Below are 16,938 nucleotides of genomic sequence, written 5' to 3'. Positions count from 1 at the left end.
CTACTGCCGCAGCTTCTATCGCCGCATCAGAGCGCTTTGTCAAAGCCGCGCGATTGCGGACAATATCCTGTTAGCGTCGGAGATGGTCCATGATCTTAATCTGAGAGGAGGCTCGCACAATTTATTGCTGAAATGGGACCTTAACAAGGCGTACGATCGGGTGCATGGCGGTTCTTACGGCACGCCCTTTCCAGGTTCGGTTTCCGGCTCACTTCATCACTTTGATTATGAACTGTGTTGAGCATGCGTGGTACTACGATCCTTGTGAATGGGGACCTGGGTGGCTTCTTCCCCCTCCTCGCGAGGCCTTAGGCAGGGAGACCCTTGTCCCCGAACCCTTTTTGTCTTGGCTGCAGATCTCTTATCACGCGGCTTGGAGCGCCTCTACACCGTTTCCGGATCTGTACTATCGGTGTCGTGGTCGGTTCCGGCTGACGCACCTTGCTTATGCGGATGATGTCCTCATATTCGCTAATACCTGTGGCAATCGCATCAGCCTTCTGACCGACTTTCTGACGACTTACGCACGGATTACTGGCCAGAAGGTGAACTGTCAGAAAAGCCAGCTTGTTTTCAGCCGCCAGTGCCCGGAGACTGTTCAACGACAGCTCCAATCGGTGACTGGTTTTGGCGCAGCTGAACTCCCTCTTACATATCTTGGCGCGCCCCTCTATGTGGGCAATCGGCGCAATATTCTTTATGAGGAACTCCTTGGAAAACTCCGTCGTTATCTGCACGCTGGGATCGCTCGGTTCTATCTCACGGGGGTCGATTACAGTTATCAGGAGCACTTTGTTCTCGCTCCCCCTATATCTGCTGCAGGTACTTTGCCCCCCCCAGGCGGTACTTCACTCTGTGGAGCAACTTTTTGCTCGTTTTTCTGGGGTTCTTATCACGGGCACCGACGCCGCCATTGGATCTCCTGGGCGGATATTGCACGGCCACAGGAGGAGGGTGGGCTTGGCATTCGTCGCCTGGCCGATACGGTTCGGGCCTTCTCGTTTAAACTGTGGTGGCGACTCAGAGATGGCTCCTCCCTTTGGGCTCGCGCGCTTCAACAGAAATATTTTCGGAATTCCTTCCCAGGACTTGCACCCTGCAGGAGCTACGACAGCCCGGTTTGGAAGCGTCTCTGCCAGGTTCGAGATGAGGCACAGACTCAGATCACTTGGAATTTGGGGCGCGGGGACTGCTTCTTCTGGTATGATATTTGGTGTGGAGATCGTCCGCTATGCGCTGACCGCCAGGACCGCCCTCCGCCGATACGGGTGAAAGAGATGTGGGTTAACGGGACGTGGGACATGTGCCGCGCCTCCGAGCTTACCTCCCTGAAACCCTTGTTCAGCAGGTCTCGGCGATTCCTCCTGATCCCCGACTGCGGATCAGCCGATCTGGAAGGCCTCGACCACAGGTACTTTCTCTACAACCTCAGCATGGAGATGAGCCGAACAGCTGGAGCACGGAGCTGGCTCTTTGCAGCTTGTGGTCGCCGCTTCTTTACTCCTACAATGTCGGTATTCCTATGGCGTTTATTTCGCCGTCGGATACCTGTCGATGAGGCCTTACGGAAGATGGGCCTCCCTATTGTCTCTTGCTGCCAGTGCTGTCGGGAGTCTGAGACGATCGAGCACTTATTCTTCTCGTCGGCGGTTGCCCAGCGCGTGTGGCGCCATCTTGCCGATCTATTTCATATCCAAATCCCGCGGACACATGCGCCCCACCTGATGGTTTCGCTTGGCGTCTGTCCTCCCCACATGCGCGGAGTATCCGTACTATATACCGCTCCTGGCCTTCTGGTTTCTTTGGACGGCACGGAATGACGCCAAACACCGAGGTATCCAGATTCATCTGACCGGATTATTTGGCGTATTCACTGTCATTTGCAGGGTCTTAGGCCGTGCTGGCCTCCTTCAGCGTCAGCACTGGCCTGGGGAGGTGCACCTAGCCTCTAGTCTCGGTCTTCGCCTCCCACCTCCGGTTCTTCGGCCGCCGGTCATGGTACGCTGGGAAGCCCCGTCTCCAGGCTGGTTCAAACTCAACACTGATGGGGCATCGCTCGGGAATCCAGGCGCCGCTGGAGCCGCGGGCGTCATTCGGGATGCCACCGGCGCCCCAATTGTGGCATTCCAAGTTCCCCTTTTGAATACGACGAACACTTTGGCCGAACTGCAGGCGATTCGATCTGGAGTGGACCTGGCGGTTGCCCGCGGCCTCCTCCCTCTCTGGATCGAGACGGACTCGGCCAGCAGTATCTCTCTCATCTCCTCCTCGACGGGACACTGGACTCTCCAGCCTTGTCTCCACCACCTGCGCCTACAGCTTCGCAGCATCGAGTGGAGGATCTCTCATATTTTCCGCGAGGGCAATAAAGTGGCGGACAACTTGGCGAACACCTCTGTTGCCCTTCCTCATATGCGGATCCTTGAGCCGGCGGACATCCCAGCGAGGACCCGTGGCCTCATCCATGCTGACGCGGCGGGCCTCCCGTGCTTTCGCTTCCGTTAGCTTTTATTGCTTACAATCTTTATTTACATTTACAGCACTTGTACCGAACTTTGCAGAACTACGTATGGCTTGATCCCGTTGGGGTACGTAGGCAGCTCTTTGAGCCCAGCCAAAAAAAAAAAAAAAAAAAAAAAAAAAAAAAAAAACCTGAATGAAAACCCTGAAAACCCTGAACCCTGAACCCGAACCCTGAACCCTGAACCCGACCCTGAAAACCCTGAACCTAAACCCTGAACCCTAAACCCTAACCCTAAAACCCTAACCCCTAAAACCCTAACCCTAAACCCTAAACCCCTAAACCTAAACCCTAAACCCAAACCCTAAACCCGAAACCCAACCCCAAACCCTAAACCCCAAACCCTAAACCCCAAACCCCAACCCCAAACCCCAAACCCCAAACCCCAAAACCATTCGCGAAATTACAAACGCTCTCCAGCACTTGGGCGATTTCCGGCCACCTTCTCCGACGACTTCCGTTCCGGCGGATCCAGACGCCGGACGGCAAATCGGCCACCGTCAGTCGCCTCGCCACCCCCATAAACCCCCCCTACACCAAACCTCATCACCGGAAAACGCCCCCAGCCGCCGCTCTCGTCAAGGCCCGAAACGACGTCTCCGGCGAACTCGCCGTTCCGGCGTTTTCGGCCCGGCGCTTCATCAGCATCGTGACCGCCGTCCTTCACAACCCCCGTAGCCGCCTTCCCGCTGTCGGAAACCACCCCCCGCGGGCCGCCGTCACCATCCGCCGGGATCTGCCCAGCGCCGTCGAGTTTGTCGCGGCCCCTCCTGACGTCCAACGGCGATTCGGCCACCGTCACTGAACTCGCAGGGTTGAGGAGTCCCCGAACCCACCCCTCGATCGCCGGAATCCGCCGCCGGCCCCGGCCCCGACGGTTTGCCTCCTGAACCGTCGCCACCGCTGTTCGGCATCTCCCCGCCGTCAGACCACTATTCTGACGACGGCATCGTACTCCCCGGCCCGGAAAACCCTAGGACCGTGCTACCGCCGCGAGCTGCCACCTCTCCGCCGCTGCCGCCGTTGATCTGATTTGCGTCACCTTCGGCGCCGCCGTACTCCCATCTCCGACGCCGGTTCGTCATTCGGCCACCGTCACCGACCTCGCAAGGTTGGGGAGTCCCTGAACCCACCACCCGACCACCGGAATACACTGCTGGAAGCCGCCGTCGACTTTGCCCTGCCGGTTGACCTCCGGCAACCCCGACGATTGCCCTCCTGACGGTTGACCTCCCGACGGTTGATCTCCCGACGGTTGGCCTCCTGACGGTTGAGTTCCCGAGACGCCGCCTCTGCTTCTTCGGCCGACTCCGCTGCCCGACCAACTCTCTGGTCCCATTACTGTATCACCCGACCCCGACATACGCCTTGGTCGGTGCTCCTTGACGCCAGAACATCTCCCGACTGAGGCCCAGGGATCGCGACTGTTGTTTCTCCCGACGGTTGATCTCCCGACCGAGGCCCGACCGAGGCCGTCTCTGGTCCCGAAGGTTGATCCCGACCTAGGCCCGACCGAGGTCGTCTCTGGTCCCGAAGGTTTCCCGACCGAGGCCCGACCGAGGCCGTCTCTGGTCCCGAAGGTTGATCCCGACCGAGGCCCGACCGAGGCTGTCTCTGGTCCCGAAGGTTGACCCCGACTCGGCGCCTCTCCGCCCGACTTCGCTGCCCGACCACAGTTCTGGTTCCATCAGTTCCCCGACCCCGACAACCCCCTTGTCGGTGCCCCTGACGCCAGAACCGTTCCCGTCCGCGGTCCAGGGATCGCGGTTGTCACTGATCCCGACGGTTTATCCCGACTCGGTGCCACCACTGTTCTCCCCGACCCCGCCAACCCCCAGTCGGTGCCCCGACGTCAGAACAGTTTCCGACTGGGGCCAAGGTGTCGCGGCTGTCACTGACCCCGACTTTTGACATCCCGACACGTCGTCCCCGACTCTCCGCCCGACCCTGACGTCCGACCACCCCCCCCAGACGCTGGAACAGTGCCCGCACGGTGCCAAGGAATTGCGGCTTCCTGCCGCTCTGGTGCTCTGATCGCAGGTCGGACGGCACTGTCTGGACTAGCTGGCCCTGGAAACCCCAGACCCCCACCCTCTGCCGCCGTATCTGATGACAGACGCTGACTCCTTCCGGAGCTAGGTTTCTGCTGTGGATTTGCCGGACATGGCTGCCCAGACTACTGCCGGCCGCCGGCAGCCTCCCGAAGTTGATGGTTCGATACGCCCTGTCTCTGCTGATAACCATCTCCATTCACGCAAGTCTTTCGCCACTGCCGTGACCTCCGGACTCAATTCCGATGCTCCTGAGGACAGTCCCTACTCCTTTCTGGCGGAGCCTCGTCCGACTGCTATTGGACAATGGATTTCCACTGCCGGACAACCGCGCCTTGCTTTTACTGCTGACGAAACAGCAAGGTACACCGCCTCGCATCCGTTCACTCTTATCGGTAAATTTTCTCACGGGTACTCTTCTTGGAAAGATCTTACCGACGGTTTTGCGAGTTTCTGTTTGGCGGGGAAGTTTGTTTTGCAGCATCTTAATCACCGCCATATTGTGATTCGCCTCACTACGAGGCTGACTACATGCGACTTTGGATTCGGGGGACTTGGTTCATCAAAGGATTCCCGATGAGAGTTCTCAAATGGACCCCCGATTTCAAAACTACCGAGGAACCTCCACATGTTCCGGTGTGGGTTACGCTCCCACTTCTTCCTCTCCACATGTATCACAGAGATCTTTTATTTACGGTTGCTGCTGGCATTGGGACCCCTCTGAAGGTTGATACCCCTACGGCGACTCGGAGTCGGTGCTCCCACGCCAGAGTCTGTGTGGAAATTGACCTTACGAAGCCCCTTCTGCATGCCTTCGAGATTGATGTGGGTACTGGTGTGCTCGAGCAGAAGGTCATCTACGAGCGGCTCCCTAGCTTCTGCTCACTCTGCCGCCATCTTGGGCACAAAGCGGAGGCTTGTTTACGCAGACCTTCTTCGCAGCCGGTACCAGTTACCATCTCAGCTGCGCAGGATCCTCCTGCTGCGCCTTCTGGTCGCCATGACTCGGTGCATGGCCCTTCTGAGATCTCTGCAGCCCCCGCCTCTGGTGATATCATGGAATCCCGGCCCCCCACTGCTCGACGCCGTCGTCGGCGCCGCAATCGAAATAGGGGTACGCCTTCTACTGGTATTACTAATGCTTCTGGCTCCTTGCAGGCCCCTCCTCAGCTCCTCCGACGGGACCCCCAGCCTTCTACCCGGAGACCTTCCGATGACATCCCGGAGTTGAATGGCTCCAGACGTCTTCGCTCTGGTGTGCGGGTGACCTTTGGGGAGATACAGGTGGCCCCAAATCCATCACAGACGCCCGAGAAGTCACTGCAGCTCACACCGGCGCATCTCAGCGGCCCTGCGGAGGCTCATCGCCCCCACGCCCCTCCTCGGGTGACCTTTGCCCACTCACGGGGGGATGCCTCCGCGATGCTGCTTACTTCTGGTGTTCGAGTTACCTTTGGGGACTTTCTGGCGCCTTCGGAAACCTCGCCGGCCCGCCCTCTGGCCGGACAGACTACAGCTGAGCCTCCGATTGACAGTCCTGCCTCCCCTCTGGATGACTGTCGACTGAGTCCCACTCCAGCGACTCCTGCCACCGCCTCGGCCCTTGGTCTCCTTCCGCAGCCCCTATTGGCCACTCAGGTACCCTCGTCGCCTTTACCACTGCTTGCTGATGATATGCAGGTGCCGCCGGAGCCTGTGTCGCCTCCTCCTGCTCAATCCTTGGCAATTTGGGGACTCCCCTCTGGTCATGGCCTGGATAAGGGGAAGGCAGTGCTGCTCTCTGAACCTCCTGCATCCCCTATCCGCGATCGACGTGATCTTTCAGTGGACACATGCCTATCGGCTACTGGTTCCCCTTCCTCGGACACCCAGCGGGACGAGGACTCTGCACTACAAGCCACCTTCGCCGAGGACTCGGATGGTGACTCGCCCCTTATTAAGGATGGCCAACCGCCCCTCCTCGATTCACTATCTCTTTCTCCGAGAGGTACCACTGATTTTCACTCTGGTGATCTACCTGCTGATGCAATTACAGGGACAGAGCTCCTCCCTGAATCTGGTCCGAACCCACCCCTCCTGCGGACTTCATCGGAACCGCTCCCTGTTGTCGCTCTGTCGACGGAGTCGCATCCGAGCAGGGGGGTGTGCGTTTTAAACCAGGCCGCTGAACCTCCGTCTCTCAGCGGATCTTTGGAGACAGTGTCAGATGACCGGCCACAGGCTCTGCCGCCGGCCTTCTCTAGACCGATCACCCGCAGCATCTCCCGTCAGCAAGTAAGTGCCTCTCGTCGCCCTTCTGCCAGTTCCCGATGACAGACACCTCCCTCTTGGTTTGGAATGTGCGCGGAATTGGCAACCCCCGAGCTCAACGAGAGGTACATTGGCTCTGCAAGCAGCACCGTATCCGCATTCTTATTCTTCTGGAGCCTATGGTTTTTGCGGATGTTGCTTTCTTTTGCCGGCGTTTTGGCTTCTCCCAGATGCTTACTAACGCGGTCAATTCTATCTGGATTCTTGCTGATGACTCCTATAAACTGGAGCCTATTTCGGAGATCGATCAGTGTCTTCAGGTGCAGGTTTCGTCTCCGCAGCACCGCCGGCCCTTTTTCCTATCTGGGATCTATGCGCGATGTTCTGTCACCCAGCGCCGTGCCCTCTGGTCTTTCCTACAGGACACAGCGGCCTCGTCATTGGGGTCTCCTTGGCTTATCGGTGGCGACTTTAATGCCATCGCCGACATATCTGAACGGAAGGGCCCAGGTCGCCCTAAGTTGCGCTCTATTCAGGATTTCTCAGCGGCTATCCTTGATGCGAATCTTATCGATGCCGGTTTTGAAGGCTCCCCCCATACATGGACAAATCGACGAGTTTGGGAGCGCCTGGACCGCATTCTCTACAACACTGCCTGGGAGGATTTCGCTGAGACGACTCGTGTCAGACACCTCCCGCGGATGCACTCGGACCACGCCCCGCTCTTGGTCCGATTCTCGCATGAAAGACACCGCCTTGCCTCTGCATTCCGGTTTCAGAACATGTGGACCAGACACCACACTTTTCAGGACCACGTCCGCCAGAGTTGGGTTGTCCCGACGGGCACCACCGGTCTCCTCAACCTGCGACTGAAACTTGGACGACTCAAACAGGCTCTGAAGTGGTGGAACAAACAGGTATTTGGGAATGTTTTTCAGGTATTGGCAGCAGCAGAAAAAGACGCAGAGGAGTGTGAAGCGGAGTTCGATCGGGATCCCTCTGACGCCAACCTCCTCCGCCGTCAGCGTAGCGCTGCGGCTTTGACGCACGCGATTGCACTGGAAGAGGCTTACTGGAAACAGAAAGCAGCCTGTCGGTGGGCGGTCGAGGGAGAACGGAACTCCCGTATGTTCCATTCCATGGTGAAGGAACGACGCCGGCGGGCGACAATCTTCTCGATGGCTGACGGTGCTCGTACCCTCACTGATCACTCAGATATTAAGCAGTCAGCCATTTCCTATTTCTCTGGGATGTTGGGACAGCCTGATGATGCCGACACGTCGGAAATGGATGCCTTGGCAGACCCACCGCCCCAGGTTCCGCCGGCCGAGTGCACTCGGTTGCTTGAACCGCCTACACTTGCGGAGACTCGTGCTGTGGTCTTCTCGATTGATCAAGATAGTGCGGCTGGTCCCGATGGCTTCTCTGCCGCCTTCTACCAGAAATGTTGGGAGATCATCCGGGAGGATGTGTTTGATGCTGTACTGGATTTCTTTTCGGGAGCCCCCCTCCTGAAGTTTTATACAGCGACGACTCTTGTACTTATCCCCAAGAAGGAGGGGCCACTTGCATGGGCTGATTATCGACCTATCAGCCTCTGTAATGTCAGCAGTAAGATCTTCACAAAGCTACTCACCACGCGCCTTAGCCCTCTACTGCCGCAGCTTCTATCGCCGCATCAGAGCGGCTTTGTCAAAGGCCGCGCGATTGCGGACAATATCCTGTTAGCGTCGGAGATGGTCCATGATCATAATCTGAGAGGAGGCTCGCACAATTTATTGCTGAAATTGGACCTTAACAAGGCGTACGATCGGGTGTCATGGCGGTTCTTACGGCACGCCCTTTCCAGGTTCGGTTTCCCGGCTCACTTCATCACTTTGATTATGAACTGTGTTGAGCATGCGTGGTACTCGATCCTTGTGAATGGGGACCTGGGTGGCTTCTTCCCCTCCTCGCGAGGCCTTAGGCAGGGAGACCCCTTGTCCCCGACCCTTTTTGTCTTGGCTGCAGATCTCTTATCACGCGGCTTGGAGCGCCTCTACAGCCGTTTTCCGGATCTGTACTATCGGTGTCGTGGTCGGTTCCGGCTGACGCACCTTGCTTATGCGGATGATGTCCTCATATTCGCTAATACCTGTGGCAATCGCATCAGCCTTCTGACCGACTTTCTGACGACTTACGCACGGATTACTGGCCAGAAGGTGAACTGTCAGAAAAGCCAGCTTGTTTTCAGCCGCCAGTGCCCGGAGACTGTTCAACGACAGCTCCAATCGGTGACTGGTTTTGGCGCAGCTGAACTCCCTCTTACATATCTTGGCGCGCCCCTCTATGTGGGCAATCGGCGCAATATTCTTTATGAGGAACTCCTTGGAAAACTCCGTCGTTATCTGCAGCGCTGGGATCGCTCGGTTCTATCTCACGGGGGTCGATTACAGTTAATCAGGAGCACTTTGTTCTCGCTCCCCCTATATCTGCTGCAGGTACTTTGCCCCCCCCAGGCGGTACTTCACTCTGTGGAGCAACTTTTTGCTCGTTTTTTCTGGGGTTCTTATCACGGGCACCGCCGCCGCCATTGGATCTCCTGGGCGGATATTGCACGGCCACAGGAGGAGGGTGGGCTTGGCATTCGTCGCCTGGCCGATACGGTTCGGGCCTTCTCGTTTAAACTGTGGTGGCGACTCAGAGATGGCTCCTCCCTTTGGGCTCGCGCGCTTCAACAGAAATATTTTCGGAATTCCTTCCCAGGACTTGCACCCTGCAGGAGCTACGACAGCCCGGTTTGGAAGCGTCTCTGCCAGGTTCGAGATGAGGCACAGACTCAGATCACTTGGAATTTGGGGCGCGGGGACTGCTTCTTCTGGTATGATATTTGGTGTGGAGATCGTCCGCTATGCGCTGACCGCCAGGACCGCCCTCCGCCGATACGGGTGAAAGAGATGTGGGTTAACGGGACGTGGGACATGCCGCGCCTCCGAGCTTACCTCCCTGAAACCCTTGTTCAGCAGGTCTCGGCGATTCCTCCTGATCTCCAGACTGCGGATCAGCCGATCTGGAAGGCCTCGACCACAGGTACTTTCTCTACAACCTCAGCATGGGAGATGAGCCGAACAGCTGGAGCACGGAGCTGGCTCTCTTGCAGCTTGTGGTCGCCGCTTCTTACTCCTACAATGTCGGTATTCCTATGGCGTTTATTTCGCCGTCGGATACCCGTCGATGAGGCCTTACGGAAGATGGGCCTCCCTATTGTCTCTTGCTGCCAGTGCTGTCGGGAGTCTGAGACGATCGAGCACTTATTCTTCTCGTCGGCGGTTGCCCAGCGCGTGTGGCGCCATCTTGCTGATCTATTTCATATCCAAATCCCGCGGACACATGCGCCCCACCTGATGGTTTCCGCTTGGCGTCTGTCCTCCCCACATGCGCGGAGTATCCGTACTTATATACCGCTCCTGGCCTTCTGGTTTCTTTGGACGGCACGGAATGACGCCAAACACCGAGGTATCCAGATTTCATCTGACCGGATTATTTGGCGTATTCACTGTCATTTGCAGGTCTTAGGCCGTGCTGGCCTCCTTCAGCGTCAGCACTGGCCTGGGGAGGTGCACCTAGCCTCTAGTCTCGGTCTTCGCCTCCCACCTCCGGTTCTTCGGCCGCCGGTCATGGTACGCTGGGAAGCCCCGTCTCCAGGCTGGTTCAAACTCAACACTGATGGGGCATCGCTCGGGAATCCAGGCGCCGCTGGAGCCGCGGGCGTCATTCGGGATGCCACCGGCGCCCCAATTGTGGCATTCCAAGTTCCCCTTTTGAATACGACGAACACTTTGGCCGAACTGCAGGCGATTCGATCTGGAGTGGACCTGGCGGTTGCCCGCGGCCTCCTCCCTCTCTGGATCGAGACGGACTCGGCCAGCAGTATCTCTCTCATCTCCTCCTCGACGGGACACTGGACTCTCCAGCCTTGTCTCCACCACCTGCGCCTACAGCTTCGCAGCATCGAGTGGAGGATCTCTCATATTTTCCGCGAGGGCAATAAAGCGGCGGACAACTTGGCGAACACCTCTGTTGCCCTTCCTCATATGCGGATCCTTGAGCCGGCGGACATCCCAGCGAGGACCCGTGGCCTCATCCATGCTGACGCGGCGGGCCTCCCGTGCTTTCGCTTCCGTTAGCTTTTAGTTGCTTACAATCTTTATTTACATTTACAGCACTTGTACCGAACTTTGCAGAACTACGTATGGCTTGATCCCGTTGGGGTACGTAGGCAGCTCTTTGAGCCCAGCCAAAAAAAAAAAAAAAAAAAAAAAAAAAAAAAAAAAACCCCTAACCCCTAACCCCTAAACCCTAAACCCTAAACCCTAAACCCTAAACCCCTAAACCCCTAACCCCATAACCCCAAGACCCTAGACCCTAGACCCTAGACCCTAGACCCTAGACCCTAGACCCTAGACCCTAAACCCTAAACCCTAAACCCTAACCCCAAACCCCAAACCCCAACCCCCAACCCCCAACCCCAAACCCAAAACCCAAAACCCAAAACTCAAAACCCAAAACCCAAAACCCTCAACCCTGAACCCTGAACCCTGAACCCTGAACCCTGAACCCGAACCCCGTACCCCGAACCCCGTACCCCGAACCCCGAACCCCGAACCCCGAACCCCGAACCCCGAACCCGACCCCGAACCCCGAACCCGACCCCGAACCCCGAACCCGACCCCGAACCCCGAACCCCGAACCCCGAACCCCTAAACCCCAACCCCTAACCCCTAAACCCCAAACCCCAAACCCTCAACCCCAAACCCCAAACCCCAAACCCCAACCCCCAACCCCCAACCCCTAAACCCTAATCCCAAGCCCCAAGCCCCAAGCCCCAAAACCCTAACCCCTAAACCCTAACCCCTAAACCCCTAAACCCTAACCCCTAAACCCCAACCCCCAAACCCCCAACCCCAAACCCCCAACCCCAAACCCCAAACCCCAAACTCTAAATCCGAACCCGTGTGGTCTCCGCAAACTCCTCCCACGAACGGCTATAAAGTATCCGATCTAGGCGCTTCCACACCCGCCGGTTCGTCCAGGTAAACTGAGGACCCTCAAAACCGGCATCTATCAATCCAGCATCAAGGAGAGCGCCCGAAAAATCCTGAATCGATCGCAGCCGCGGCCGTCCTGGGCCCTCCCTCTCCGATATATCTGCGATGGCATTAAAGTCGCCACCGACTATCCAAGGAACCCCAACAGCTGAGACTGCAGTCTCCTCCAAGAATCCCCATATCTCCCGACGCCTGACAACACTACATCTCCCATAAACCCCTGTCAGCAGAAGGGGTCGACGATTCTGTGGTGACGATAACTGCACATGAATCCACTGATCGTCACTCGCAACCATCTGACACTGGAATGAACTATCGACAAACAACCAAATCGTGTTCGCCTCATTCCCTATCATATGAGCAAATCCGAGGCGACGACAGAAGTACTCTGGCGCCGCCTCGACCATAGGCTCCAGTAGGAGCAGTATGCGCACCCGATGCGTGCGACACAAGTAGTGAATCTCCCGCTGGGCTCGGGGGTTCCCAGCACCCCGAACATTCCAAACTAAAAAAGAGAAATCAGTCATAGGAACGTGGCGACGGACGAACGCGCCTGAAGGCGGGCAATACTACGAGTGATGCGGCGGCTCACCTCAGGGAGTGGCGGTCTACTTTGTACACTGACTCCCGAAGGAACCTCAGACTCCTCCCTCTCTGGGGAACCAATCATCCCCTCAGGCTTCACCATCAAAGGAGTCAAGACAGGGGGCGGCTCCGATGTAACCCGACAAGACTGTCGAAGATCATCTATCTCCGATGAAGGCCCAGAACTCTCCTGAGACAGGACTCCTGAAACAAAGCTCCCATCCCCACGAGGAGAAAGAGCTAACACATCGAACAAGGAAGGTGGGGAACTGTCCTCAATAAGCGGCGAGCCATCCAAATCCAAAGATGGAGAATGCGGAGAATGCACCTCTCTGCTATCCAGTCGGCCGGGAGGCTCTAGAACATCCTCAGGGCGAGGGGACAACTCCCCCTGTAACAAATCAGTACCTCCATCGGGAGCACACAGGGTATCCCTCTCCAATAAGGATCCAGAACTCTCCCTCAATACAGTACTCCAATCTCTGCAGGGGGAACCACACAAGGATGGCGGGGTACCATCCTTGAGAAATGGTGAATCCTCCGACACAATGTCAAACGACGAGGAACTCTCATCCCGACTAGGGCCAAATCTGCACGATGTCTCTGGGAATATAGTCAAATCTACTCTTCGCATGCGCTTACGGGATACGACTTGGAGGATCTCGCACATTTATCGGGAGGGGAACCGTGTTGCGGATGTTTTAGCGACGACGGCGGTCTCCCTTCCGACGGAGCGGATACTTCTTCCGATGGATCTCCCTCGGGCGACTAGAGGCCTCCTTCGAGCGGATGCTGACGGACTTCCGGGCTTCCGTTTCCGGGTGTAGGCCTCGTATTGGTATGACGTTACTTACTCATTTAGCTTGATTGGCTTAGTGTTGATTGGTGTTATACTTTGATTACCTAGGCCTGTCATGCATGTTTGTTTACTTGGACTATGTAGCTCTACTAAGAACTACGTATGGCTTGATCCTGTTCGGGTACGTAGGCAGCCCACCTTGGGTTCAGCCACTGCTATATAGTTTTTTTTAAAAAAAAAAAAAAAAAAAAACCCCTAACCCGAAACCCTAAACCCTAACCCAAAACCCAAAACCCAAAACCCAAAACCCAAACCCCAAACCCTAAACCCTACGCCGCCGCCATTGGATCTCCTGGGCGGATATTGCACGGCCACAGGAGGAGGGTGGGCTTGGCATTCGTCGCCTGGCCGATACGGTTCGGGCCTTCTCGTTTAAACTGTGGTGGCGACTCAGAGATGGCTCCTCCCTTTGGGCTCGCGCGCTTCAACAGAAATATTTTCGGAATTCCTTTCCAGGACTTGCACCCTGCAGGAGCTATGACAGCCCGGTTTGGAAGCGTCTCTGCCAGGTTCGAGATGAGGCACAGACTCAGATCACTTGGAATTTGGGGCGCGGGGACTGCTTCTTCTGGTATGATATTTGGTGTGGAGATCGTCCGCTATGCGCTGACCGCCAGGACCGCCCTCCGCCGATACGGGTGAAAGAGATGTGGGTTAACGGGACGTGGGATTTGCCGCGCCTCCGCGCTTACCTCCCTGAAACCCTTGTTCAGCAGGTCTCGGCGATTCCTTCTGATCTCCAGATTGCGGATCAGCCGATTTGGAAGGCCTCGACCACAGGTACTTTCTCTACAACCTCAGCATGGGAGATGAGCCGAACAGCTGGAGCACGGAGCTGGCTCTCTTGCAGCTTGTGGTCGCCGCTTCTTACTCCTACAATGTCGGTATTCCTATGGCGTTTATTTCGCCGTCGGATACCTGTCGATGAGGCCTTACGGAAGATGGGCCTCCCTATTGTCTCTTGCTGCCAATGCTGTCGGGAGTCTGAGACGATCGAGCACTTATTCTTCTCGTCGGCGGTGGCCCAGCGCGTATGGCGCCATCTTGCCGATTTATTTCATATCCAAATCCCGCGGACACATGCGCCCCACCTGATGGTTTCCGCTTGGCGTCTGTCCTCCCGACATGCGCGGAGTATCCGTACTTATATACCGCTTCTGGCCTTCTGGTTTCTCTGGACGGCACGGAATGACGCCAAACACCGAGGTATCCAGATCTCATCTGACAGGATTATCTGGCGTATTCACTCGCATTTGCAGGTCTTAGGCCGTGCTGGCCTCCTCCAGCGTCAGCACTGGCCTGGGGAGGTGCATCTAGCCTCTAGTCTCGGCCTTCGCCTCCCACCTCCGGTTCTTCGGCCGCCGGTCATGGTACGCTGGGAAGCCCCGTCTCCAGGCTGGTTCAAACTCAACACTGATGGGGCATCGCTCGGGAATCCAGGCGCCGCTGGAGCCGCGGGCGTCATTCGGGATGCCACCGGCGCCCCAATTGTGGCATTCCAAGTTCCCCTTTTGAATACGACGAACACTTTGGCCGAACTGCAGGCGATTCGATCTGGAGTGGACCTGGCGGTTGCCCGCGGCCTCCTCCCTCTCTGGATCGAGACGGACTCGGCCAGCAGTATCTCTCTCATCTCCTCCTCGACGGGACACTGGACTCTCCAGCCTTGTCTCCACCACCTGCGCCTACAGCTTCGCAGCATCGAGTGGAGGATCTCTCATATTTTCCGCGAGGGCAATAAAGTGGCGGACAACTTAGCGAACACCTCTGTTGCCCTTCCTCATATGCGGATCCTTGAGCCGGCGGACATCCCAGCGAGGACCCGTGGCCTCATCCATGCTGACGCGGCGGGCCTCCCGTGCTTTCGCTTCCGTTAGCTTTTAGTTGCTTACAATCTTTATTTATTTTTACAGCACTTGTACCGAACTTTGCAGAACTACGTATGGCTTGATCCCGTTGGGGTACGTAGGCAGCTCTTTGAGCCCAGCCAAAAATAAAAAAATAAAAAATAAAAAAAATAAAAAAAAATAAAAAATAAAAACCCTAAACCCTAAACCCAAGCCCCAAGCCCTAACCCCCAAACCCCAAACCCCAAACCCCAACCCCCAAACCTGAAACCCCAACCCCGAAACCCGAAACCCGAAACCCTAACCCTAACCCCTAAACCCTAGCCCTAACCCCTAACCCCTAAACCCCCAACCCTAAACCCTAAACCCTAAACCCGACCGTGGATATATTTTATATCACGAATAAAAAATGCGAATATAGTCAAATGGTAAAATTTCTCTTTGCCAAGGAAAAGATGCGGGTTCGATTCCCGCTATCTGCCCAAGATGAAGTTTTTTTTACCCTAAACCCCTAAAACCCTAGACCCGACCCTAACTCCTAACCCAATTATATAGCCCAAAGGAAATAAAATACAAATAATAGATCTATGTATAATTTTTTTAATAGAGAGAGGCAAGTTCGCATCATGCTTCTCTCCTAATTCCAATTGCCGCCAAGCTCTCCTTTTTTGTTCAAAAGTTATTCCATTAAAATTTTTCTTTTGGATTCTTTTAGAATAAGTGAAATGATTCTTAATTAAGTAGTATAATATATATTCTAGACTTATTTGTTGATTTTATGTAAAAAAAAAAAAAAAAATTAATTATTTTCAAATGAGTTTGTTCTAAAAGTTTAAGTTTTGCAAATTTTGTTTTAGTAAGTTGATTAATATATTATTTAGGGTTTATGTGGAGATTATTATGTTAATCTAAGTTAGAAAATATAAGATTTGTGACATGTTTTAAAATTTTGAATTTTGTCCTAACCTAATTTATGATTTTTGGAAAAAAAATTGTGATTATCTTTAGAGTTAGATGATATTTCTTTGAATGGACGTATTATTCAAATAATTGTTTTAAAAAAGAATGTAAGACTTTTTAATGAACTTATTGAATGTTAATATTTTTCCATTCTTGATTTAGCTACTAAATAAATATAATAAGTGGAAAATGTTTTATGAGCAAATTTGAAAACTTTTTTTTTAGTTTCTCTTATATTGCAAAGCATGATTCTTGATTGATATCTTTTGATTAGTTAGCTAAATATTTTATGAATGGAATATTTCGAGTTGAAATCCATTTGATTAAGATTTGTTTAATCGTATATTGAGTATTGAATCAAATTATTAATTGGAATCACTCGTCAAGTTCGATCAACTCGTCGATCGTATGGAATGATGAAGCATAATCTTCCACCTCTGTTACTTGCAAACACGTAAAAATATACCGTTATTTTATAATAACTAGCTAACATTGACCTAGATCCCGAATAGGCTAGGTCATGGCATCATGATGACAAGTTTCCTTTTGGATGATTCCGAGGTGCATGTTATTTGCGATGAAGTGACCTTTAGACCGCCATATGGAATGTAAAGATGGGTCGTGTACAATCCCTCGCAACTAATTAATAAATTATCATATGTATACCTTGGGCTTCGAACCCTTACGTATTATTTGTGAAATTCCTTGAGGGTTATGACCTTATATTTGTGATGTGTATTTGTAGGACGTGTCCAACAAAATAATAAGATTGGTAAAG

General features: G+C 54.5%; 2 protein-coding genes across 2 annotated transcripts; one reads left to right on the top strand and one right to left on the bottom strand.

The window, feature by feature from the left end:
- Positions 1-164: 164 nt before the first annotated feature.
- Positions 165-1,894, top strand: LOC127245071 (uncharacterized). The gene is made up of 2 exons (XM_051265713.1): positions 165-1,527; positions 1,887-1,894. Exons 1-2 carry the CDS (start codon positions 165-167, stop codon positions 1,892-1,894), a joined length of 1,371 nt encoding a protein of 456 aa, XP_051121670.1.
- A 9,906-nt stretch (positions 1,895-11,800) lies between these two features.
- Positions 11,801-12,436, bottom strand: LOC127245069 (uncharacterized). Its single transcript, XM_051265712.1, has one exon. It carries the CDS (start codon positions 12,434-12,436, stop codon positions 11,801-11,803), a length of 636 nt encoding a protein of 211 aa, XP_051121669.1.
- Between the last annotated feature and the right edge of the window lie 4,502 nt (positions 12,437-16,938).

The sequence above is a fragment of the Andrographis paniculata genome, unplaced genomic scaffold (genome assembly GCF_009805555.1).
Source record: "Andrographis paniculata isolate CXL003 unplaced genomic scaffold, ASM980555v1 Contig21END, whole genome shotgun sequence".
In the NCBI taxonomy this organism is placed as follows: domain Eukaryota; kingdom Viridiplantae; phylum Streptophyta; class Magnoliopsida; order Lamiales; family Acanthaceae; genus Andrographis; species Andrographis paniculata.
Note: the sequence above shows the minus strand (reverse complement) of the source record. Positions and strands in the feature narration are given on the sequence as shown.

Coding starts and splice junctions, on each gene's coding strand:
- LOC127245071 (XM_051265713.1), top strand. CDS start 165: ATGGCGGTTCTTACGGCACGCCCTTTCCAGGTTCGGTTTCCGGCTCAC.
- LOC127245069 (XM_051265712.1), bottom strand. CDS start 12,436: ATGACTGATTTCTCTTTTTTAGTTTGGAATGTTCGGGGTGCTGGGAAC.